Here is a 27,934-nt window from a genome sequence, read left to right on the forward strand (position 1 = left end):
AATATACAGAGTACAAAAAATTTAATGTATATGAGCAAAATTGTCATTTTGAGATTTGATTGTTTTTTATTGTCTTTGTCTATGATCTTGAGGAACAGTGGTTTTTCTACTTACTACTTGTGGGATTCTTTATTCAGTGGAGGATTAAGCTTGTGATTGTAAAGAAAATTGAAAGTATGAATATTTAAAGAAAAATAAGAAAAGATGGAGGATGTGAGTTAGCGAGGGAGGTGTTCATCATCAAATGAATATATAAAGAAAATGTATAAAATATGGCATATATACATACAGTGGAATATTAAGCATCTATAAAAATGAAATTCAGCCATTTGTATGAAAATGAATACCACTGGAGAACATAATGTTGACTGAAATAAGCTGGACACAGAAAGAAAAATACCACATGTTCTCCCTTATATGTGGGAGCTAAAATTAAAAAAAGAAACAAAAAAGAAAACGAAGAAAGGCCTGTGTGTCAATACTTCTTTAAATATAGTTTTGTGAAAGTCTGTTTTATACCTGTCAAATCAATGATTAAGAATGATGTGCTACTACAGTTTTAGTGATCTATGATTATTTTTAAATTTACAGTTAATGAGTGAAATGGACATCTTTATACTTGACTACTTTTTATAGCCCTTACATATATTCCCACTGGATTATAGTCTTTTTATTTGTTGAACGTTGAACTCTTTATTTAGTGGTGTATTAAGTCTTTGATTATAATGTAAATTGAAAATATGTTATCCCAAAAAAAAAGAAAGTAAGAGACAGAGAGACAGAGAGACAGAGAGAGAGAGAGAGAGAGGACGGAGTGAGGAAGGGAGAAAGGGAAGCAGCATTATATTCTTCGAATTGTATCTAGAAACTACATTGAATATGTTCTCTTTGTATTAATATTACATTAACATGAGACCTGTTGAGAAAAAAAAAAACCTAAAAGTAAATGTACTGTATAATCTAAATACAAGTACAAAAATGTATAAGCATGAAACAGACATCTTGAGGTTTGATCGTTGTTAGTCCTTGTTTATACTCCTATACAATTGTGGTCTTTCTACATTTTACCTATTGAATATTATGGTTAATGATGCTTTAAGCCTGTGATTATAGAATGGACTGAAATTATGCTTTTGCAAAAGTTAAAGAAAAAGAAAGGGAAGATGGAGGGGAATTGAGGGAGGGAAAGAGAATATAATTCTTAGAATTATACCTATGAAATACATGTAATCTGTTGTCTTTTTATTAATAAAAATAAAAAATAGTTAAAAAAAGAAAAGAGTCACCTTAGACAAAACAGCTTTAGACAAGCTAGGAATTAAAATTTCTTAAGGTTGAGTCAAAATGTTTTGTGTAGGAGTCCAGTATCATGAATTTGAGTTGTTTAATTAAATTAGAATATTTCCTCATTGTCTTATAATTTTTTCACAATAAATGGTAGCTGATTTTTATTCATATCTGCCTATTTATTTTGAAGTTATTAAGGTCAGCCATCAGAAGCTGAAAAGTGCATTCAGTCAAGTTCACTGATTTTAGTCCAAGATAATTCTCATTTCATAGCCCAATTCAGTAATAATTAGAATTAGCTATGGACGATGAGCCAAAACAAGAAAGAAAAGTGAACAAATGGCAAAGCACGTGGGGTAAAGTGCAAAAGACAAGGTAGGTCATCCCCACTTGCTGCCCTCTACTACTTCTTATGAAGAAACTGCAAGTGTATCTGCTGGCACACTGGCGGATATTCACAAACCAGGCAGCCGACATCTTTACAACCTCAGACTTGGAGCTGAAGCTGCTATGGACTATACACATTAGACCTGCTTTATTTACTGATCTATGTAGTAGTAACATTTCAGAGACAGAAGCAGATTAAGAGAGGGAAGACTTGAGTTGAAAACTGGTTCCATGCCTTGTTATCTGGCAAGAGGCACTTAGCATGTCTTGGTATCAGCTGTGAAATTTTCTTTATTATGAGGATTTAATTTTTTTTATATTTAAAGATGTAATTTATAAATGTTAAAGTGCTATAAAACAGAGAATTACTTTTCAAATATGGTCAATTTGTCATGTAATTTGATCTGATAGGGGTGTGTGCAGGTTAATTTAATTCTGTTTTGACACAGCTTATTCTTCATTACTGGTCCTTTACATGGTATTTGCTCATCAGCATGCAGGTTCTGGCTCAGGAAGGGAAAAAATGTTCAGTGAAATTAGACACAGAACAACAAATACCATGTGTTCTCCCTCATACGTAGCAGCTATGAAAAACTCAGTGTGAACATAGAATAGCAGTTAGTAGAGACTGGTAGAAATAGAAGGGAAAGAGACAGGTTGAATAATGGGTACTAAAAAAAGGAGTTAGAAAAAAGGAACAAGTTCCTAGTATTACACAGAACCATAATCTAGTATATCGTTTATTAGTAAATAGGAGAGGAGCTCCAGGCTCCAGTGATAAAGTTATGTCAAGGAGTGTGAAATGTTGATTACTTTGACTTGATCAGTGCACATTGTATGCATGTATTGAAATGTTGCACCATACCCCATAAATGTGTATAGTTATTGTTAATTTAAATTTTTATACAGATGCTTTGAAGAAAAGGATGACATTGTCAGCATTTAGCTCGTGTCAGAAACTAGAAAGAGGGGCCGGCGCTGTGGCACAGGGGGTTAACACCCTGGCCTGAAGCGCCGGCATCCCATATGGGTGCCAGTTCTAGTCCCGGCTGCTCCACTTCCGATCCAGCTCTCTGCTATGGCCTGTGATGGCCCAAGTCCTTGGGCCCCTACACCCATGTGGGAGACCCGGAAGAAGCTCCTGGCTTCGGATGGGCACAGCTCCGGCCGTTGCAGCCAGTTGGGGAGTGAACCATCAGATGGAAGACCTCTCTCTCTCTCTGCCTCTCCTCCCTCTGTGTAACTTTGGCTTTCAAATAAATTAATAGATCTTAAAAAAAAAAAACTAGGAAGAAAAGATTTCAATGAAACTGAAAGAAGAGTTTAAATCCCTTAGAGGTTTTCCAAAAATTGAAATGAGATATTATCATTTTCTTAGCATATGTTTGGATTATGGGGATTTTTCACAAATGAATCTCAGAACATTATCAGCGCAGAATTTTGTAATTATAATGTGATAAATTATAAAGTGATAAAAATAATACCTGCCATATACTCAGAAGTTAATTTAGGGTCATTTTGAATTAATGATCAATATTATTATCCACTATGCAGGCTACATTTTAGCTATGAATGTTTACTTCCAATTTCTCCTAATGCGTGGACCAACATGATAGAATTGAAATAATTTACCTCTCTACCTCTTCAGCAGACACATTCTTTTTGGCTTCTTTAGGAAAACAAAGTGTCACTGGTTGTTATGGTATTTAAACAATACCTCGTAGCTAAGAGTCATATAAACTGACAATAATCAATGTATTTTTATTATTAATATACCTAGACTTTCTCAATCTGAGATTTACTCCTCATGCCTACTGTCCTGGATAACATGTTTCACAAATGCCTTTGAATAGGGGAAAAAGCAGAGATTTCTAACACCAGGCCAGAAAACACTAATACAAAAATAATCATAACTTCTGACTTGGAAGATGGTATCTTTTGGAACTATCTGCTACATTGTAATAATTATTATTATGAGAAAATAATTCATTTGTAGACACTCAGAATGTAAATCAAGGAATTTAGGAAATTTAGGAATTTCTATGCTTTACAAGGAAGTTAAGTAATAATCTATGAAATCAAATTTTAACATGTGAACAGCCTCCTGCTTTTTTGCTTTTAGTACTGTTTTTCACAAGTTTATATTCAATTAATATTATTTAATATACTGGAATCTTGTAAAATTTCTCATTGTTAGCAAATAGTTTTAATATTGTAAATCTGATGCAAAAAGTAATAATGATCATGGTTTCTATTTAGTCTCACAATCTGGTTTCTCATAACATTTCACCCTTGTGGAAACATTTTGGTAGTGGTTTTAGGCTATATGGCCTGGAAGATACAGTGAGGCCAAATGAGATAGTAATTCAGTCAGAATTGGTTTCATTAACATGTCCAAATCAACAGTACATCTGATATAGACTTCTCTTACAGACTAACCCACTTCCAGTATTTTAAAGACTTTTTAAACGACAAAGTTAGAACAGATATATCAATAAAATGTGGAAAATAAGTTGACAGTTGACAATACTAGACTTTTGCTTGATGTTGTCCTATTTGGGGTAAAACTCATGAAAAATGAGAACTTCACATAGTACTAGATAATCTCAGAGTGCAATTAGAATCAAATCATCTTATATATCATATACATGACATTTTCTATTTTTCTTTCTTCATACTTAAATTATACTGAGTAAGAAATTGGTTAAAAGTTTAGGGGCCAGCACAGTGGCTTAGCAGGCAAAGCTGCTGCCTGCAGTGCTAGCATCCGATATGGGTGCTGATTCATGACCCAGCTGGTCCACTTCCAATTCAGCTCTCTGCTGTGACCTGGGTAGGCAAAAGAATATGGCCCATGTCCTTGAGCCCCTGCACCCATATGGGGGGGCCTGGAAGAAGCTCCTAGCTTCTGGCTTAGTATTGGTTCAGCTCCGGCCATTGTGGCCAATTGGGGTGTGAACCAGAGGGTGGAAGACCTCTCTCCCCCGACCTCGGCCTCTGCCTCTCTGTAACTCTGCCTTTCAAATAAATAAATAAATCTTTAAAAAAAATAAATTGATTAAAAGTTTAATAAGCAACATTATATATATATTTCTACTGCTAAAACTACTGAAGCAAATTAATTTTTAATAGTATACCTGGGACACAGAAAAAGGTGGCTCTGATGAAATGTCAAATGGATTTTCATCAGTCACTCCTTGGTTTATTAAAAGAGATGATGACCACCTTGGAGATAGGCTGAAGGAAGAGAAAGTTTTATATTTCATTTATTTGAGATGCAGATGTATTCACTGGATGCTGAATTCCTTGAAGACAAGTCTATATCTATTTTTTTTTCTTTGCCAGGGTGTAAGATAATGCTGTTCAACAACTCTGGTTAGCTGGTAAGGTAATATTTATTTGTTACATTACTGCTGGCTAAGTGACTCAATAATGCTTATTCAATCTCAAAATAATAAACCAAATCAAGTGGTATTTAGAGTTTCACTGATCATATAAACCCATTCCCTTCATACTCAGATTTAGATTAATTTGTCCTATTGAAGTATTTTCTCATCACAAAAACAATTTAATCTATTGTCATCCTGATCATGACTCTCATCAACTCATCCAGTATACTACAGTCCAGCAGCCTCCATCTTGATTTTGGTAACTCCCAAACTGTCCCATCCATCCTGTGTACCACTTTTAGTGTCTTTTCTATAAACCCTGTTTGCCTCACTCTTCTCCCTCCCTCACCCCTCTCTCTGTAATTTAAAATAATTTTAGAGCTCTTGGTAAAGTAAGTGTTACAGAATCTTCAGTGTCTCCTTTGATTTTTATTTAAGATACATGACTTAAATATTAAACTCTCTCAGGAATTCTAATTCTCCCAGTGAAAGGAACTCAGAAGGGGCCATAGTTTTCAGACATTATTTTCTGTCTTTCAAGATACATATTTCAGTTTTGGTTAGCTTCATATGAAGGCAGAATAGAGCAACACCTCACAGGGTATGATTTGAGGGGCATGGTCAACGTGATTGTTTTTACTAACTTGCTATGGTATTTTAAGTTTTATTTTAAAAGTAATCTTTGGGGTTGGCGCTGTGGCGCAGCGGGTTAAAGCCCTAGTCTGCAGTGCCAGCATCCCATATGGGTGCCAGTTCGAGTCCCGATTGCTCCTCTTCCCATCCAGCTCTCTGCTATGGCCTGGGAAAGAAGATGGCCCAAGTCCTTGGGCTCCTGAACCCGTGTGGGAGACCTGGAGGAAGTTCCTAGCTCCTGGCTTCAGATCGGGGTAGGTCTGGCCGTTGTGTCCAATTGGGGAGTGAACCAGCGGATGGAAGACCTCTCTCTCTCTCTGCTTCTGCCTCTCTGTAACTCTGCCTTTCAAGTAAATAAATACATCTTTTTAAAAAAGTACTCTTTAGTATAGTAAAAGTGCTTTTAAAATGAGGAAGCTAATAGTAAGGAGCAACAGTGATTCTTAAAAGTGTTGTTTCTGGACTAATAGCATCAACATTGCTTGGGAAATTTTTTTACAAATACAAATTCCTGAGACTCACTGCAGGCCTACTGAGTCGGAAGCTCTGTAAGTAGAGCCCAGCAATATCTGTTGTAATATCAAGCTCTCTGGGTGTTTGTGATGCATGCTAAAGTTTAATAACCACTGGAGTAGCTTATTGATTCCCTAGAAGAGAACAGAGAATTATAACATCCAGAAATTAAGAGAAAAGTTTTAAAAGAGTTTGGTGGCCTTGCTTAAAAAAAAATCCTCACAGTCTTTCCCAGGGCTTGCTCTGGATACAGGTTAGCCCTAGAAAATGACTTTTTGTAGAATTCTGAAGCTAATTCTATTTAGAGAAATTAGATATCAGAAAGATTCAAAATTACGGTCACCAGTCTTACAGTATTTTGAAGCTTTCTGCCTTTATTACTAAATATAAAGATTTGGGTTGTATAATGTGAAAATTTAAATTATTGTTATAAGTCTTTCCAAAACATGGCACAAAATTTGAAGAACATTTTTGCTTTTTCACGTACAAGACATTTCAGAATGTTTCTTTATTTTTAATATGAATGTGCATCACATAGACATCATTTCTTATACCAGAATGATAGACACCCGCATAAACACCCACAACCATGCACTTTCCTGCTTAAAAATTAGTATTTGTAGATGTGTAGAGACAGATACGAAGTACATTTTACCCATTCTTCTACTACCTGTGAAACAAAAAGTGCTTTTGGACACTGTAGTTGGTTTTGTTTAATGCCATCTATGTGAATTTTGATATTGTTAGCAGCAATAAATTTTGAGTGCTTCCCATATGTGTCGAATAGAAAAGATTTTTAAGGAGGAAGAATATTAAAACATCTTGGTATTTTAAATTTTAAGGTGAGGGTATGTTGAAATTCACATGGTAATCTAATTGTTTAACATAGGGAAGGGCTCATCTGTGAATATAAGGGATTATACTCATGTGTCACATCTCTTGTTCACTAAGATGAAGAGAGAATTCCATGGAAATGAACTCTAAAGTGTTTTCTGTTAATTTAGTAGTCTAGTATGGACTATATTTCAATATGCTTTATTCCTTATTTGATTAGTTTTCAAATATGTTCTTTATTGTGACCTAATTAGTCTGTTGCATGGGGCCAACATATGCTTTTACTTTGAAATTCACATGTTATATCTCCAGAATTTTCCACTTGGTTTAAAGAGATTTCCTGAAATTATTGTCTTGTCTTATCTCAAATTTAGTTTGCTTATGCTTAACACATAGTTATAATGAGTAAAGATGCAAACTCACTTTTATTGCTACAATGGAAATATTGGATGAAACTGGAGATAGGAACAAACAACAATTTTTCCTACAAACAACAAATTTGTTCAATATATTCTTAAGACTCTTGAGATGGTTGCTTAAAGTAAAATAAAAAATAAACATAAAAGAACTTGTAAAAGAAAAACAGGCATGAAAAAGTTCCTCATTCTCCACAGTTCCAGATTTTGATCAAGAAATTGAATACAAACAGAAATATTTTGGTAGAGATAGGTTACCTTAAAATTCAATCAAGATACATTTGGAATAAGTATTTCATTAATTAGCTTTGCCTGGGAAGCAGTAGTACCCAAATTTTGCCTCTTGTTCTCGCATATCAGATGAATATAATTAGCTTCTAATAGTAGTACTGGCTCATTAAGTCAATTATGAGAGTTTGGGAGGGTGCAGGCAATGTTATGCATTTCTAGAGGGTTGGCATGATAGATCAGAATCTAAGGGAGAGTGGACTTAGATGAAATAAGTCCCCCATGTAATATGCACCGCATATTGATAGTAACTGCTATAAGCAATGCATATCTGCTCCCATCATTTAATGAAATAGATGTTATTGAACTCTATTCCTGAAAAGAATAGCAGTTATGTAGATGCTTGAGCATCCTTAATCTCACAGCTGTAGTTTTTATGACGATTTTTAGGAAATCATCAGATGAGTGCTTAGCACACTCTTTAGACTTACATGATCTATATATCAATCTCTTGTTATTTTTTGTCCTCAAAATTATTAGTATTTTACCTTGGACTTTTGGTTGTTTTCCCTAAATGTGAGAGATCATGCCCATGTAACACTCATTGCAAGTGATTAGGTTTACTGTTTGAGACTACATTCTTGGGGGAGTCCATGGATTTGTGTGGTCTGTGTGGTCACTTCTTAGTGTCTTATAAATTTCTGCTGACAAGTACATGGAAAATCCTCTTTGGAATCAAGGAGTGTGATTTCAGGGTGACTCTTGCAGTGCAGCTTCTAGGTACACTACCCTTTTGTAGGGTCATGACAGAGATGTGTCAAGAAAGAAATGAACCAGATGGTGATATATGAGAAACCAAGTTTTGTTCCCAGTGCCAGAAGGCTCTGTTTCCCTTTTCCTGACAACCCTGTTGATAGTGAAGAGAACACAGGGAACTCTTTAAAAGTTTCGATGGCGGGAGAGGGCAACATATAATTATTTTTGTATCTTTATTCATGAATTGAGATAAAGAATTTAAGAACATATTAAGCAATTTCAGAAGCTATTGAACCTGGTGGTTTCTTGGGTGAGGAAACAAAAACCCTTTAGTCTTTTTAAGCCTAGTGGAAAAAGAGAAATTAGCCTTACTCTGCTGTCATACAAAATACTTTTCAGGCCACTATCTAAGTCAAGGATAGTATTTTATTTTATCCCTTTATATGTTAGTTTTTATTTTAGTTTTCATCTACTTGAAAGGCAGGAAGACAGAGACAGAGACTGATAAAGGAAGATGTCTTTCATCTTCTGGTTCACACCCAAAGTGCCTGAAATAACCAGGGCTGGGACAGGCCCGAGACCAGAACTCCCTCTAGGTCTACCATGTGGCTGGGAAGAACCCAAGAATTTGAGCTATTCTCTGCTGCCTCCCAGGATGCATTAGCATGAAGTTGGGCTTGAAACAGAGAAGCCAGGGCTCAAACCCGCACTCCAATATGGAATGCAGGTGTCCAAACTGGTGGCTTACCTGCTGCATGACAACACCTACCCCAAAGACAATATTTTTCATGAAAGGCACTTCTTTGTGCTTTTATCTTTATCATAATATTTTCAGCATCTCATGAAGCGCCCAATGATTCTCATCTAACTCATCAGTATTCTAAATCATATAATGTCCAAACTATCCCTCTTTCTATCTCAATGAAAGGTCAAATAAATAAAATTTTAAGATCTGTTTTTCATAATTGCACATTTTCAGTGTGTGCAATAAAATAAAATGTAGGGTTTGAAACAGCAACCATGGAGTTACTAGCTGTCATCTCCTTGTTAGCTTGCCTTTAGACTCACCTCTCCTATCAAGACCATAAAATAACACCAGATAAATGTTTTTAAAGCAACATTTGCATTAAGCCATAGCCTATGAGTAGGAGACTCAGTGACTACCTGCTGGATCATTTGTGCATCAATGCATTCTTTTATACACTCAATAATATTCAATACATAATACATGACAGTATTATGAAATGTATGTAAGTTATGTGTGTGTGTGTGTGTGTTGGTGTGGGTGTGTGTAAGAACAGGGTAAGAGAAAAAGAAAGATAAGAAATGAAATTAATATGGTTTTTGCTACCAAAGAGCTTATTCTCATGTAAGGAACATAAAACACATAAATAGCTACAACACAGAGTATAACAATACCTCAAGAAAAAGAATAAGAAAAAGTATGAAGATAATGATATATGAAAAATATTATAGAATATCACATAATAATTTAACATAATATGATATTAATTAATAATAAATATTACATAATATGACTAAAGGACTATAATATAAATTCCTTAGATTGGCATTTAGAACTGTCCATAATTTGATCCTACCTTTATCTTTGCCTTTGCTTTGGAAATTTCACGAATTATCTTCCTTTTTTATGCAATCAGGCCTCCTTAATACAAGTTATGTTAATTCCCGCCACAGTGCCACAGTGCCTTCCTTGCTATTTCCCCATCGAGGTCATCAGTACCCTCTACTCCCACTCCATTCCTCTCTCGATACACGAGGGCTGTTATACTTTCCGTCATGAGATCTAGAGAAAAGTCCAGTCCACATTTATATCTGTTCTCGACTCTCAATGCTTCTAATAATGTTCATACCAAAAATGTTGGTAGTTAATATATATTCTCTGGATTTGTATAACTCAGGCATATCACATCTACTTAGGTATACAGTTCCTTTGGTTAGCAAAAACCATGGCAGTAACTACCCTTCTCACCTTAAGCAGGATAGCTAACAATTATTGGGAGTTTTTTTCTGTGTCAGACACTGTTCTAAATTTCCTGTATGTACTATCATATTTATTTTGTGAAGATTGGAAGACTAAGTCACAAATCAGCAGAGATTTGCTTAAGGTCCTAGAGAGAGTATGAGAGAGAACAGGGTTTGAACTCATTATATTTTCAGAGCCCGTGTTCTTAATCATAATGCTGCCTCCTTCACATGAGGCTGAATACCAAGAAATCACTCAAGTCAACTCAGTTAAATGCTATTGATTGATTCCGAAGCTTGAATATGACTTAAAATGTCTAACAAATAGTTCTGTTATTTTTCTTGTTTACGAGTTTATAGACTCAGACAAAACCACACACAATTTGTATGTGTTCCATCATGAATATCTGAAGTTGGTCTATAGTTCTTTATGAGGAAAAAGGTTGACCTATCAGATTTAGTTCTTTCATGATAAAATATGTCAAAGCACAAAAATCCATGTGATATTGAAAGATTTTGGGAAGGGTAAACAGAATACAACTTTTAGTGGATAAATTATTTTGAAGCTTCAACTGATAGTCTTTGGGTGGCGTTCGGTGTGCTCTGGCGCCACCACGCCCCATTCCAAAGCCCCGCCCGCGACTCTGTGCCAGCCCAGGCAGGGTGTGGCCAGGATCGGGGCGCTATCGGAGGAGGCCTGGCCACGACGCGAAGGACCCGCCGGTGCCGGTCCCTTCCCCTGCTGTGGCCCGGGAGGGAAGTGGAGGATGGCCCACGTGCTTGGGCCCCTGCACCCGCATGGGAGACCAGGAGGAAGCACCTGGCTCCTGGATTCAGATCGGCGCAGTGCGCCGGCCATAGCAGCCATTTGGGGGGTGAACCAACAGAAGGAAGACCTTTCTCTCTCTCTCTCACTGTCTAACTCTATCTGTTAAATAAAAAAAATGCTCTTATGTGAACATTTTAAAAAAATCACCCTCCAGGAATAATTTCCTTACAACATGCTTTCACTAGACATTCCTCAAGAATCAACCACCACCTTCTGCTGTCAATTAGATCAAGTCCAATCTCCACAATCTGAATGGTCAATGACAATTTGGCTGTACTATAACAATTATTTCATTAGACATATTCTTTTGTGAGTACAACCTCTGTTATAGTCAGAACTGCCACTTCATTGTTCTCTGCCTACAGTTCTAATTATCCTTTCCCTGAACCTCTGCCAAGATGTGGGAAGACAAAGTTCTCTGCCTGGTGGCATCTTTAACCGTAAGTGTATAGACTGTAGAATCTGGGCACTGTAAGGCTCCTCTGAGTTCACTTATTCCAGCTCCCTCACTGTACTGAGATGAAGAAAAGTGAACTGACCTGCCCAAAGTCCTGAATTTATTATATTTTAGAATCTGGAGTGTGGTTCAGAAGCTAGGTTGCCTGACGTTCAGTCCTGTGCTATTTCACTGTGCTTCATTTTATTTTCTTAAAACTCACATTAAATCTCAATTCAATACATAGCCTATACCGATATAATTTGTAAATCATGATTATATTTATAATTAACAGCATAGAGTTTAGCATTTGAGTGGAACTAGCATTTTAAAATCCTATTATGTGCAAAGCACTTGGCAAGCAACCTCATGCACATTTTCTCATTAGTTACAGTAGCCTGATTGTAGACTTTTGTCCATATTTTGATGAAAATTATTTAAGGCTGGGACACATTTTCCCAAATAAATGAAAGAATTGAGAATCAAATATAAGCCCTCCTGGTCCCATGTATATGATGTAATATTCTTTGGTTTTAAGACGTTCATCTTGCCTTTTGTCAAATAGACTAAGTATTAGGTTCCTCCACGTATACATAAGACCATGGAATAATGTTCTTTTAAGTTTGGTTAAGGTTAATAGGCATGACTCCTGGAAAGGATATACCTGAGGCAAAGCAGTCATATAGTTCATAACACAAAGACATGCCAAAAACGGAATGAAAAAGTTAACTTCTCATGCCAAAAATTTGAAAACATATGTATGAAGGTCTCCAAAATGTCCATGGAAAAATGATGCATGGATTTAAAACTTTTTGCGTTGAAATAAACTCACCTTTTAATTTCATTTTTTCATGAACTTTTTGAAGTGTCTTTATATATCACTTTATATATCACTTTACTTTTACTGATTAAAGAAATTATATCAAGCTTTGTTCAGAGTTCTTCAAGCCAGGTACTATGTGGAAGTGTTTGAGTAAAATGTCATCACACATTAAATGACAGATACCAAGAAGACTATTAGGACCATGGGCATAGTTTTTTCTTTGGTATTGAGAACCTTGTTGCTTTATTTCAAAGAAAAACCACTTTCCATGAGATCAAGTCATAAAAACTCTTTGAATTTATTTTGCACAATGGACTGTTTTCTTGTTTGAAATCTATATAGTAAGCATATGCTTTTTTGCTAAAAAAAACTTGAGGAAATATCCTTTTGTAGAAACTTGCTGTTGAAACACATTCAGTAAAAAGGAATTTATTTTTTAGGTAATTTATAAATATATAGAAAGGATTCATAAATCAGTGGTTAATTATATATAAATTATATATATAGTAGTTGTTCTATGTAAAAATTTGTTACTTCTTGAGGTTCTGACTTAACGCAAAGTAATAAAATGGCAGGGTTCCGGAAACCAAAGAGATGGGGAATTTATATAATGAGCATTTTGTCTGAGCCATACTTCCTAGAACCCATCATCTCTATATAAGCGTTCTGGTTCTAGGTTTTTCCATTATTATCTGTAGCTTTGAAAAACATACTGTGTGGGGCTGGCATTGTAGCCTAGCGGGTAAAGCTGCAGCCTGCGACACTGGCATCCCATAAGTGCACCAGTGTGAATCCCGGCTACTCCACTTCTGATCCAGTTCCCTGCTGATGTGCCTGAGAAAGCAACAGAAGATGGCCCAAGTGCTTGGGCTCCTGCACCCCTCTGGGAGACTGGCACAGCTCCAGTTATTATGGTCATATTGGGAGTGAACCAGCAAATGAAAGATCTCTCTCTCTCTCTCTCTATCACTTCCTCTCTGTGTGTGTAAACTCTGCTTTTCAAATAAATAATCTTTTAAAAAACAGAAAAACATATTTTGCTCTTTTGAGTCTTGATTTTCTTTTTTTATATGTACAATCAAGCTACTTTTATCTGTGATGATGACTTTAAAGGATCATTAGAAAGGTCAAATAATGTGATGATGAGATGATGAGTCATGAAACTACTAACTCCATATAATACAAGGAATTTTTTTTTTTTGACAGACAGAGTGGATAGTGAAAGAGAGACAGAAAGGTCTTCCTTTTGCTGTTGGTTCACCCTCCAATGGCCGCCATGGCTGGCGCGCTGCGACTGGCGCACCGCGCTGATCCGAAGGCAGGAGCCAGGTGCTTCTCCTGGTCTCCCATGCAGGTGCAGGGCCCAAGCACTTGGGCCATCCTCCACTGCCTTCCTGGGCCACAGCAGAGAGCTGGCCTGGAAGAGGGACAACCGGGAAAGAATCCGGCACCCCGACCGGGACTAGAACCCGGTGTGCCGGCGCCGCTAGGTGGAGGATTAGCCTATTGAGCCGCGGCGCTGGCCAGGAATTTTTAACATTGTGCTGTTTTGTTCTTTTTCTTTATTTGGAGTATATTAAAGATTAGAGTTTATATTTGATTTTAGGACATCATCGCCTGGCTTGTTGTTGCTCAGGAATCTATCTCCACCTTAATTTATCACAGATTTTTATTACCATCACTACTTACGTGCTCAGTTTTTCATGTTTTCTATTCCTCAATTTGGCTAAAGGCACAACTGCCATTACCTATGTCAGAAAGCTTGGAGTGATCCTAAACTTTTTTCTTTGCTCCAGATCCAAGTATTCATCAATTCCAAGTCATTTAAGTTGCAATGTATTATATACCTTGAAATATTCAAATCTGAAGATTCATCTTCTAAATTTAGTGCTGTATTGCTAGAAATTTGATTTCTTCACTCCACCATTAACTACAGTGGATCTACAATTCTGTTAAGCACCCATAAACTTAGCCTGGGATGATTAGTTCTCACTCTGGCCACTTTTCCTCCTCAGAAAGCAATAAACCATAGGAGATAATTGTGAGATGAAAGTTTTAGTTTTTGTTGTCATGCTATGGTGCCTGACAATAAATACCATTAACTGAAAAAATTAGATATTGAAAATATTAATACCTGGACAACTCATTGCGAGCAGTTTAGGCAAGTACAAGACTGAGTAATAGTCAATGTAACAGTTAACATTTTTAGGTATTGCTATGCACTAAACACTTTACCTGCTTTACCTCATTTATGCCTTTACAATGAGCCTAGGAGGAGGTTAGACGTTATCTCCATTTTACATATTATAAAAATGACAAATGAGGCTGGCACATTTGATGCAGGCACCCCACATAGGCACACTGGCTCAAGTCCTGGCTGCTCCACTTCCAATCCACCTCCTTGCTAGTGCACCTCAGAAAGCAACAGAAAATTGTCCAAATACTTGTTCCCCTGCCACATTTGTGGAAGGCCCAGATGGCATTTACAGGCTCTTGGCTTTGGACTGGTCCAAGTTTCAACCATTTGGGAGTGGACCACTGAATGGAAGTGCTCTCTCTCTCTCACTTTCAAATAAATAAATAAATCTTTAAAAAATAATATGATTTCAAAACACACTCTGTGACCCTTATTCCTCACCCATAAAATGTGAATAATAAATAATACTGTCCTGAGTTCACATCAAGTGTTGTAAAAGTTATATGAGAATATATCCATATCCTATTTCAAAATTTATGTGGCACTGATCTATTATTTAAAAAACAAAAATCAAGGCCAGCGCTGTGGCGCAGCAGGCTAAGCCTCCGCCTGCAGCACCATCCCATATGGACATCAGTTCAAGTCCCTGCTGCTCCTCTTCCAATCCAGCTCCCAGCTGATGGCCTGGGAAAAGCAGCAAAGATGGCCAAAGTGCTTGGGTCCCTCCACTCACATGGGAGACCGGAAAAAAGCTCCTGGCTCCTGGCTTCTGGCTCCTGGCTCCTGGCTTCAGATCAGCCCAGCCCCAGCCATTGCGGGCATTTGATGAGTGAACCAGCAAATGGAAGACCTCTCTCTCTCTCTCTCTCTGTAACTTTATCTCTCAAATAAATAAAATCTTTTTTAAAAAAAATCAAAGATCAGCTGGGGTGTTTAGATCTATTTATTTATTTTTAAAGACGTTTATTTTTTGAAAGGCAGATGAGAGAGAAGATATCTTCCATCTGCTGGTTCACTCCCCAAATGGCTGTAGCAGCCAGGTCTGAGCCAAGGCAAAATCAGGAGCCAAGAACTCCATCGTGGTCTCCCCACGTGGGTGACAAGGGGTTCAAGTACTTGGACCATCTTCTGCCTTCCCAGGCAAAGTAGCAGGAAGCTGATTCAGAGGTGGAGTAACTGGGTCTCAAACTAGCACTCCAACACGGGATGCCAGCATTGCAATCAGCAGTCTAACCCACTGGACAACATTTAGGGTAAAAATTATTAATAATAAGATGAAATTGCTTCTGTATGTAAAGATAATTGAAAATGAATCTTGATAAAGAATGGGATGGGAGAGGGAGCGGGAGATGGGATGGTTGTGGGTGGGAGGGAGGTTATGGGGGGAAAGCCAGTTAATCCAAAAGTTGTACTTTCGAAATTTATATTTATTAAAGAAAACTTTAAAAAAGATGAAATTGGAGTAGAGAAAACTCTAAAGAATGTAGGAATCGCGTATCTAGTATCTAATATAGATATGATAGTCGTTATCTTTAGAACTGAGAGAACAACCTCTATCCACACTTCCCACCCAGTGTTAAGATCCAGACTGAGGACAGAGCCAGCAGAGACTTATGCAATAGCAAGAATAACGCTGTAATGCCTTGCAGGCAGAACTTGTTGAAATGCCAAACTTGGGAAATTACCAGAACTCTGCCCTATGGAGCTTAGTAGACACCCACCCCTTGGAATCTGCCCTCTAGGATTGTGTGACAAAGATGTTCACAGTGAGATATCTCACCAGAGGCACCCCACCACAAAACCACCAGAGGGAGGGTGCCAGGGGAAGCAGCCTAGGACTTCAGAGACTGTGCTTGGAGAGAACTACAATCGCAGGAGCAGCCTACCTAGTAAGCATGGCAGAAGAAGGAAGCAAAAACCTTTCTTCCCACACTGTCTTTCTAGTGCCTGCTGATGACAAAGCTTCTGAGTGCCAGCTGACAAAAGAAAAAATATGTAAATAGCCCAGATCCATTTTCACAATGCAGTCCATAAGGGTCAATTTGAAAATGATAACAAATTGATGAAGTGGCACCACTTCCCTGCTGCTTCCTTGACTAGTGTAGATAAGAGGGAAATTATTGAAATGTGTATGAGGGTACTTAGAAATTTATGGAGGGGCCTGAGCTTTGGGATAGCAGGTAAAGCAATCGCCTGCAGTGCCCGCATTCCATATGGGTGCCGGTTGGAGTCCCGGCTGCTCCACTTCCTGTCCAGCTCTCTGCTACAGCCTGGGAAAGCAGTAGAAGATGGCCCAAGTCCTTGAACCCCTGCACCTTCGTGGGAGACCCAGAAGAAGCTCTTGTCTCCTGGCTTCAGACTGGCGCAGCTCTGGCCGTTGTGGCCAACTGGGGAGTGAACCAGCGGATGGAAGAACTCTCTCTCTCCCCCCACTTCTCCTTCTCTTTCTGTGTAACTCAAATAAATCAATCTTTAAAAAAATACAAAAAAAACTATACCATTTGTTAAATTTAATCCTTGCAGCTTCAAAGGCAGCTTCCTTAAAACAAACCCATTCATCCATAAAACTTGTAAGTAAAGGGCAGATATATGTTAGCAGTTCTCAAAGTTAACAAGGTTGAATGGGAAAAATAGCAAGTTAAGCACACACTACACAAGACTGATGAATCTCAACTATTTTAATTTTGAGTACCATGCTCATAAGAGAATAACCAACAACATTAACAGTAAAACTGGGACATATGAGTGATATTAATTCTGTAGTGGTCACCATTAAATCAAAAGCATCTTCTTGTTGAGCCAGAGAAATAAAAGATGAAAAGAATTTCTTGTTGAAAAAATCTGACTGCATTTTTAGTCATTAACAACACAAAATTGCTTTTATATGATTGATAGGGCTACAGTATGTCTTTTCCTAATTTCAGAGTCTTCCATTAACAAATCAAATGCATGGGGGGGTAATTTTCACATTATAGTTTGAAGTAACATTGGTGGCCCAAACAGATAATGAAGGCATTGCTATATAATGGGGAGGGAACAGGTGAACGAACATATAATAAACATTGCTCAAGAATCTCTGCAATTTTCAAAGTTATTTGCTCATATCCTCAAGACTTCTTGATTGTGCCTTTGTCTTTTCCATCTCAAGGTATTCTTTTCATAAATCAAGGGCCAAGGTTTTCTCTGCTACCTGTCTGGAGGTTGAGCTGCAATAGGATAAAAAAGAAACTAGGGAGTTAAAAGTGGCAATGAAAGCAAAAATTTGTTTTTGACCTTAGAGTACTTTAAAAGAATTATTTTGTAGAAAATAGTGGATTTAATGACCCTTGAAATCTTCTAACTCTTGCCCAAAAAACTACCATGAATATCTTATAATCACAGGGATAACATTACTTTCTAAAATACTAAGATGAAATCACAGTAATGCTCATTTTGTAAAATAGGTGATACTAATATTAGATTAATACCAGGCGTCTTCAGAAGATTTATAGAAAATTCACACTATCTTTGTAATCCCATTTCTATGAATTTTTTGAAATACTCTTATAGAATATTTAATATACTTGACCCCTATAGTTCATGTTATTTTAATATATATAATTATTTTAAATATTTAGTTATAGACTCTGATTCTTTATCACTTTATGGCTGCATGATCATAAAAAGCCTACTCTGTGTAGTCTCTCTGTAAGAGGGTAAAAAAGGGGGTCATAGGAGTATACTAAGAGGCTACACTTTCAAAGTCACCATGAAGTATTAAGTTGGCTCAGAACGGCTTGATTACTTTCTGAATGGAATATGAAGACTGGGTACAAAGAGTGACCTCAGGGTAGGAAAGAAAGGAGAAAGCAGTGAACAACAATTCTTACTATATTTTTGGTATTTGCAACTTCAAAAACTCTGATTCTGCAACTCTGTGTGTGTGTGTGTGTGTGTGTGCGTGTGAAGTGATGAGATGGGGCAGATCATGAAATTAAAAACAATGTATAGGAAAAATACTTATGTTACAAATGGACTTATGTGGGTCAGAACATATTGAGATTCAATGATGTGTAAAAAATAAATATTACAGTAGTCATACTTACTATTCCATAATTTCCTTCTTTCCCTATATAACACTATTCAAATTGCCTTCACCTGAAACTTACTCTTTTATTACTGCTACATTCTTATCCTCATGATTCATTTAACTGAGGAATTCTACTGCATTGTATCAACATTCCCTATCCAATAAACATCTCAGTTAATCCAGGTATCTTTAGAAGGGTTTGGTTGACATGATTCATAAGAGTCATAAACTTTATCATATGTTTTTAATAATTTCACACTTATTTTGTTTGACACCCCTACATTCAAAACCAAACAATAATTTTGAAAAATGTAGTCTACTACTTGTCCCTGTAAGCATATAAAATGGTATATATTTGGATACAGATGCCTAAGGTTATTTCAAACCTGACAACCATTGCAAAAATATAGATTGTACAGCTATAGAATGTACAATTTCCATATTTGTGTCAATGCAGCAAAAGTTTCTGGACCTTAAAATTCTAGTGAAATGCTCCCTGGGGAAAGAAAATCCCTATTCAGTCAATTATGTATAGTTTACTGAATGACAATACTAAAATTTCCCTGAGTTAGTCTCTATGAATTTCTGAACTTAAGCTTATGTGGTCTGATTTTCTCTACCTGCTATATATGATATATCATTCATCCTGTTACTAAAATTGTGGTGGCTGGGCTGAAGAGCCTTGAGTTGTCATGGAAAATACATGATCTTGAAATTCCTAAAGAAAGAAAACCAGTGGAGCAAATTTTCTACAGCAGGGGCAGTAAAAATGATGGTCACTAAACTTAGGGTAACTGTTTCTCTTTTGGATTGCTTACTGGGATCTTTGTAGATTAGTGTTTGGCTCAATTTGGAAACCACACGTGGTACAGATAAAGGGAGATGCCCACATTCAATTGGAGACACTGATCTTTTATCAGATCAACAATTGTTTTCTCTCAAATTTTTCAGAGAGCAATAGACAGGTCACATTGTGGGCAGAAGCTTTTTGACTTGTTCAATACACATTTACTTAGTTATATTCTATTTGAGGTCTTTAATTAACTCATCCCAAAAGGGAAATCCAATTTATTTCACTCTATCTCAACTGAGCACTTTGAAGAATCTATCATATCTACCAATGAATCCAGCAATAGAAGACCATGGAAGCATTCTAGTATTACCAAGAAATATAATCAAACTGATATATAAAAGACTTTGTGGGTAGGTTTGGTATGCAGGTAGTACCAAAGTAGTTAAAACAATTAACAGACCTTGAGCATGTAGCCTGACTCTCTGGAAAGCAGGTGGTTTTGTCAGATCTTAGATGAAAAACCCCTAGAGAACAAATCTTCCACTGTAAGAAAACATAGCACACTTCTAAAATGCTAAGAATGGAAAAACTATTTCTTTATGTATAAAATATTTAATAAGCTACCTGGTAGGACATTGCCTTGATTATTTGGAACATGTGGAAAGTATATTTACCTACCTAAAGGTAAATCATAACTAAGATTAAGTTCAATGAACATAAAGGCAAAAAATTGAATTTCTTAATGTATTCCTATGGTTATATGATTAGGAAAAAAGTGATGCACTGGGAGGGCAGTTTAAAATGAAATTTCAACAACTTTTAGCTACTTTAGCCAACCTCTTTCTGAAGGTATTTTATTGTAATGTTAGCCTCTCTTGAACTAAGATTTACTTGTAAGCTTTCTCAAATATTCAAGATAATTAGAAATCAAAGCATGTCTTCTGTTTAATTTTTGAAGCAATTATTAGAGGTGCTAATTTAAGATAATTTTGGAGCAAAAAGAAGGACATATTTGATTGGTACATGTTAAGATATTTATCACCAGAAATGCCCATATAACTCCATTTCTATAAGACTCTGGTTATATTAAATTATTTAAGATTATACTATCTTCTTCTTCAGCATCATAATTATTCTTGTTCTTTAAAAGATCTACCATTAAAAAGAAATAGTCACCTCTTTAAATGACGCAATTCTTTGAAATCTTTCAAGAAATTAAACTAATAATATCACTGAGTGTTTTTAGTTATAAATAAAAGCCATTTGCACAGTATATCTATAAGAAAGACTAATTTTTCTCTTGAATGTGAAATTATATTATTTATTTATAAGTTATATAATTTTTGCATAACCTATTAAATGTCACTAGGCTGTTAGTAATGTAGTGGTAATACCACTATGCATGAAAGTCAGTATTAACCTTTACAAAAAGAAAGATAATTTCAGGAGTGAGGAACGTATTTGGTTATTTCTGACAAGTATAACAAAGAATGATAAACCACATATACACATTTCTAACTATTTTAAATACACTAGTGATATGTTGTGATCTGAACATATAAAATAATTTTAACAGCAGGCATTTGGCCTAGTGGTTAAAACACCAGTTAAAATGCCCACATTTCACATCAGAGTGCCCGTTCAATTTCTTGCTCTGGCTCCTGAATCCAGTTGCCTGCCAGTGCTGACTCTGGGAAGCAGTGGTGATAGCTCAGGTGATTGGGCTCCTGTCATCCACAAGGAAACCTGAATTAAGTGCCCAACTAACAGCTTCAGTCCCAGTCAAGGGCCTGTTGTGAGCATTTAGTGAGGAAACCAGCATTTTGGGAGCTCTCTCTCTCTCTCCCTCTCTCTCTCTCTCTCCCTCTCTTCCCCCCCCTTCACTTCTCAAATATATTTTTTAAAACCTCAGTAATATTTAAAAATAAATACATAAATAAAAATTTTCTAACCATTCTAGAAACTCAGTGAAATGACATTTCCTTTGTTTTCATATAGCTTTTACGCCCAAATGGACACTTGTTTTCTGTTAAGTAGACTATGAAATATTTAGAGGGCAGAAACTATGTTTTTCACTTGGTTTGTATGTATTCTGAAACTTTTCCACTCTGTTTAATTATTAAGTACCCATGGAAAGAATGAATGAAGATAGAACAAATGGCATGACTATATATTATGATGTTGAGGTGACTGTTTTTGTTCACTTAATGGTTAGTAGAAATTTTTATTCTTTTTAAAGTGAGCTTCTCTCACTTGTTAAATTTTGTGAATAGATAGCACCCCTATTCTCTCTATTACAGTTATTTGTGATGGACTTATATATACATGGATGTAATAAATGAGGAAGATAATGAAATACTAAAGCTCTAAGGAAAGGCAATCATCCATTCTTCCATTAAATGCTTTGTTAGTGAGGGCATACAAAATGTATGGTTTCTCAAGATATTCATTGATTTATTGTCAAGTTCTGTCCATCTCCAATGAAATAAGTTAAGTAGTTGCAGATATGTCCATTATTTAGTCTCACTAAAAAAGCTGGAGCACATGTACCTAGGCATGGTTTTTATTTGACGGATATTCAGCTGAGGTAAGTTTTATTATTATATTTTGAGGGAATCAATACCTTCCATTTGAAAAATTTGATTATTTTGTACGAGAAAATAGTCTACTTTGTGGATAGTTTTCATCTACAATCAAGACAACGTCTTACACTCCTGGTTAGGAAACAAAGTTCTTAGATACCATGGTTTGAACTGCAAAATGATAGCTACATTTCTTAAAACTAGTAAGCTAAAACTTATCATAGCCATATTTTATTTAATTCAGTCTGAAACACAAAAGCTATAAAATAAAACGTTTTAAATGCTTTCATACTGCTGCAAAGTTTCATTTGCAAAAAGCAACTGGGAAAACACATCTTTTTTCTAATATTAAGGTTTTTACCTGAGCAATATGATTTTTATTAATTTTAATTAGCCAATATTAGCCTTAAGTTTACATAAGAAAATGCTGTAAAGCCACACTAGGTAAAAAGAAAAACATTAAGGAGATATCAATTTTGTACTTTCATTTTGGTTATAAGAATTTGTGCTCTAAATATGATAAGAGTCGGAGAACTCAGAGGGCTTCCATAACCTTGGAAACTCATGACTGGAACATAGGGAGATTGCTGATGCCATAAACAGGAGTGTCGATTTGTAAAGTCAACAACAGGAGTCACTGTGCACTTACTCCTCATGTAGGATCTCTGTCCTTAATGTGCTGTACACTGAGAATTAATGCTATAATGAGTACTCAAACAGTATTTTTCACTTTGTGTTTCTATGTGGGTGCAAACTGTTGAAATCTTTACTTAATGTATACTAAACTGATCTTCTGTATATATAGAAAACTGAAAATGAATCTTGATATGAATGGAAGGGGAGAGAGAGCGGGAAAGGGGAGGGTTGCGGGTGGGAGGGAAGTCATGGGTGGGGGGAAGCCATTGTAATCCATAAGCTGTACTTTGGAAATTTATATTCATTAAATAAAAGTTAAAAAAATAACAGTTTGTACTATGTGTATGCATATGAATGTATAATACATGTGTATGTTGTATAATATTTGTGAGTATATACCCATATACATACTGCTACATATATAGAAAGAGAACAAGGACTTCTAAAAGTTTGTGGGAAACTCAATTAAAAGATAATTATGTTGACTTAACAATTTGACACTCTTGTTGGTGGCATCAGTAATCTCCCTAGGCTCTAGTCATGGGTTGCCAAGGCTATGGAAGCCTTTTGAGTTAGCTGACTTCGATCTTATTTGGACAGGGTCATGGTCAAGGTGGAGGTTCTCTCCTCCCTTCAGAGAACGTTACCTCCTTCTTTCATGGCCCATTCTTTCTACTGGGATCTCACTTGCAGAGATCTTTCATTTAGGTCCTCTTTATTTTTTTTTCCAGAGTGTCAAATAGTTAAGTCCACAACAATTTGTGTACTTACTCCTCCTGTAGGATCTCTGTCCTTAATGTGTTGTCCAATGTGAATTAATGCTATAACTAGTACTGAAACAGTATTTTACACTTTATGTTCTGTGTGGGTGCAAACTGATGAAATCTTTACTTAATATATACTAAATCAATCTTCCGTATATAAAGATAATTGAAAATGAATCTTGATGTGAATGGAATGGGAGAGGGAGCGGGAGATGGGAGGGGTGCGGGTGGGAGGGAAGTTATGAGGGGGGGGGAAGACACTGTAATCCATAAACTGTACTTTGGAAATTTATATTTACTAAATAAAAGTTTAAAAAAAAAGAAAGGTTAAAAAAAGATAATTATGTGGCAATTTAAAAAATTAAAAAAAATAATTTGTGCTTCATTTTTAATGAACAGCTACATTCAATCATATATTCTAGTGGAAAATGAAATAATTATTCCAATTTTCACTTTTATGCACACAGACACTACAATCCAAATTAAGTGTATTTGTTTACCATGACTAATGAAGTATAACAAGAATAAAATCAATGCCTACCAAATAAATTATGCCTCAATGACAACACATCAGTAAAATTTCATCAAAAAGAACATTATTTACTGCTGTCAAAAACAGTTTATCAAAAACTTAACAATCTTAATTTGCGCATGCAATTCAGAGTGCCAAAAGGAAACATTTGATAAGTATGCATTACTCAAAAAAATTTTCAAGTGATTTTTGGGAGAAATTATATGAAGAGCACACTTTAATTCCAAAGGGGTTCTTTGTTCTGTCATATCATGTCACCAAAATAAACATCTAATTCTATGTACTTAAATGAGAGATTAGAATATCATAGCTATTTCAGACAGCCTTCTTAATAAAATTAGATTTTTAAGATTGATTTCTTTTAAATGGCTTGCTCCATAGTATTTAAGGTCATTTGTGTTTATTCTTTCTCTGCAGGTAGAGCAAAAAAAAAATCAACACTAAGCCATGTATGTTCAAGATGAGTTAGGCAAAAATTTTCTGGGTTGTCTGTTACCAGATTTATCTTTATGAGCTATGTAACCCTTGACTGAGTACTAGACCAGACAGCCAAAGCGTGATCAAGGTCTTTTTGCTATTTTCCAACTGTATAGAAGGTTGATCTTTCAAATGGAAAACCATATTGCTTGCTCTAGGAATTGAAGCATAAATTGAAGCATAAATAGCAATACTGGACACTTTGTATTCTGTATTCCATGGCCTGCATATCTCAGTAAGTAAAAAATAATTGTGGACCCTATCCAATGACCTAAACATTGAATTACAGGAAATGAAGAAGAAATTGAAAATCTACATTATGCAAACTTACCTTAAAAAACTGTTTCACAGCACCTGATGATATGGCAAACTTCACAACATCTGGTGGTTCAGCTTCCACTATAATGTCAAAATTAGGGAGTGGAATGTTTGGATTGGGGTGAATCTTTAAATTGGCAAGATCCTTGATACCAATGGGATTCTGGACCTTAGAGATGTCTGTACAAAAACCAGATTCCCTGGCATCAAGGGCATCCTTGGATCTAGTGGTGTGCTTAAAGCTAGCAGAATCCACGGAATCAGCTGGGTCTTTCAAGTGAGTACAAAATTTGTGGTCAGAAAAAATTGTGTAATTTGATGTACCATAAAGTTTAGAGGAAGTCAAATTTTTAGGAGTGGAAGAATAGTTAGCACTAGTGGAAAAAGTATGGGAGTTTCCATCCACAGTATTGGAAATAGAGGAACTAGAGTTGATTTCTAAATTGGGTTCAAGGAGATTATTAAAATTGCTGGTATTAGTAGAACTATGAGCATTATGAGTATTTATAGCAATATAATTGGGGTTGATGACAAAGTTGGAGCCAATGAAATGAGAAAATTTGGGGATATGGTTAATATATGAGGCAATATTGGTGCCAGCTGAATAGCTAGGGCTAATAGCACTACTGTAATTAGTAGTATTGCTGGTGTCAGTGGCATTGGAGGTGCTAGCTGTAGAGCTCAATCTGGTTACATAATTAGTTCTAGAAATATAGTTTGGGTTGACTACAAAGCTAGAACCTACTGCATGGGTAAATCCTGGGACATAGTCTTCATCTGAGTTATAATCTGGGGTAGCTGCACAGTTGTGGCCAGCAGCACTGGTGGGTCTTGTACTATAATTGGGGTCAGCATCAATGTTAAGATAAATAGCACTATTATGACTAGTAGCATTACTAAACCTCTCATTATAGTTAGAATCAAGGTCTTTGGGAGGGCTAGGGCTATTGTTGGGGTCAAAGCCAGTATTGTTGGAGTCAAGGCTGTTGTGAGTCAATCTGACATTCTGAGGCAAAGGGCCAATGTTGCAGAAAATTTCATGGCCTGGCCAACTGTCATTGCTAGGGCCAGCATCACTGTCGGAATCAGAAGTGCAGTCTTTGCCAGTCTCACTTTGTTGTTCAGAGTTGTAGTTTGGATTAGTGCCATCATTAGAGCTGGAAGTATTATCACAATCAATATTATCTAGGCCAAAGGAATAATCTGAACTGCTTGTGTATGTGTCTTCTTCAGCATCAGTGCTATATTTGGAGTCCGCATCATTATTAGTAGCATTATCAGTGTTAGGATCAGGTTCACTATTGGGATCAGTTCCATTATTAGGGTCACCATCATTGCTGGAATTAGATTCATTTGTACGGCCAGCATCACCACTAGGATCAGATCCACTGTCAGTATCAGCATCATTTTCACCATTACTATCTTTGGGATCAGAATCATCAGGGTCAGACTTATCTTTGGGATCTTTCTTATCTTCAGTGTTGTCTTCATTTTCAGGGTCTGTTTCATCATCATCATCGTCTTCATCATCGTCTGTCTCGTTCTCAGTACCTGTTTCATCATCATGATCTATCTGACCTTTGGGAAGAAGTTTCTTTTCTGTGCTGGCCTTATCTTTGAGATTTCCAGTACTGACCAGTTTAGTCTCATTATCAGGAATGGCCTCATTTGGGGGTTCTCCAGTAAGGTTGAACTTGCCCTCACTTTCAAGTCCAGTGGCACTGCTGGCACTGATGATTCTGTCTGGACCAGGGAGATTATGGCAGTCCATGGTATCTGGGGGATTCATGGGAGAGATCTGAGTAGAGTCCATGAGATTTTGTACAGCTGAGTGACTTTCATAATGTAAATAAGAAATTGAATCCACAGAATATATAGAATCTTCCCTGTGTGGAGGACAGCAGATGTCCACATGATGCCTAGGTTCTAGGGATGGAGATAATGGGCTGCTGCAAGAAGTTTTGTGGTGTCTATCTGATTTGGGATTCAGATTCAGAGAATATTTAGATTCCAAGGAAACTTGGAGATGTAAAGGACAATCAGAGAATGAATCATCATCAGAATTTGTAACACATTTATGATAAGGATAGTCACTGATTTCCATGAAACATTTGGGACATATGTGTGTGTTATTTCTTTGAGTTGTAGAGCGTAAAACAGACCTAGGGCTTATAGAAATTGGTTGATTGTCAGGTACTGAAATATCCGATGTATAAGCCTCAGTACTTAGGAGATGAATAGTATTCACTGAAGATGCAGAACTCTGAAAACTTTGTGTGTATCTGTAATCCTTGTTATGGCTTCTATAGACAGAAATCTTGCGGCTGGCATTTCTGTGATGCTTGTTATCCTTCAGTGTGAATGGCTCTGAAGAAAGGTTGTGACTGTGCATTTCCTTTAACATTTGCTGGGATTTTTGGTTGTCACTGACAGTTGGAGACATCTCTTTGAACCTCACAAACTTGTCATCACTCAGGTATCTCACAGGTTGACTTCTGGAAACTGAAAGAAAAAATGATGAGCAAGAGTAACCAGATATATAATAAAGCATAACTTTGAGCTCACATTACAACATAAATCAGTGCAAAAGAAAAAAATGTATAATTTCCTTCAATATATTATTGTGAATGTTATTTGATATTTCAAGAGGAGGTCAGAATTCTAAATTTTCTACTCAAGTAGGTATCATGTTGAGCTTATTAAGATGTTAAAAATGAATCATAGTCATTTATCTCAGATGTTTATACTTTTCAGATTCAGAGAGTTTACTTTTAGAAAATAACTTTCTATAATAGAATTCATTGGAATTATTTGGCTGAAATAAAATTTTGTTCCACAAAGCTTGGTTACTGCAGATCTATATTACTTTAGAATTTTACTTTGAGAAATTTATTTTTTCCTGAAATATAATGCCTATGATTTATAAATCTCCCTGTTTGAAGACAAAGGTTTCTTGGACTAGATATGTCAAAATACTAAGTTTTCTGATACTAAATTTAATACAGAGATCAATTCTATAGCTATCAAGAGCTCACTGGCACATGATTTT

At 36.2% G+C, this 27,934-nt stretch overlaps 1 protein-coding gene across 1 annotated transcript in view; it reads right to left on the minus strand.

The window, feature by feature from the left end:
• LOC100349442 (uncharacterized) overlaps positions 1-27,934 on the minus strand; it is a 453,812-nt gene that overhangs the window by 116,172 nt on the left and 309,706 nt on the right. Inside the window, exon 15 of the mRNA XM_089323942.1 lies at positions 24,899-27,387. Within this exon, the coding sequence (XP_089180068.1) occupies positions 24,899-27,387 (2,489 nt within the window). The remainder of the gene's footprint in view (positions 1-24,898; positions 27,388-27,934) is intronic.

The sequence above is a fragment of the Oryctolagus cuniculus genome, chromosome X (assembly GCF_051225735.1).
Source record: "Oryctolagus cuniculus isolate XC-2025 breed Fujian yellow rabbit chromosome X, ASM5122573v1, whole genome shotgun sequence".
NCBI classification, from domain to species: domain Eukaryota; kingdom Metazoa; phylum Chordata; class Mammalia; order Lagomorpha; family Leporidae; genus Oryctolagus; species Oryctolagus cuniculus.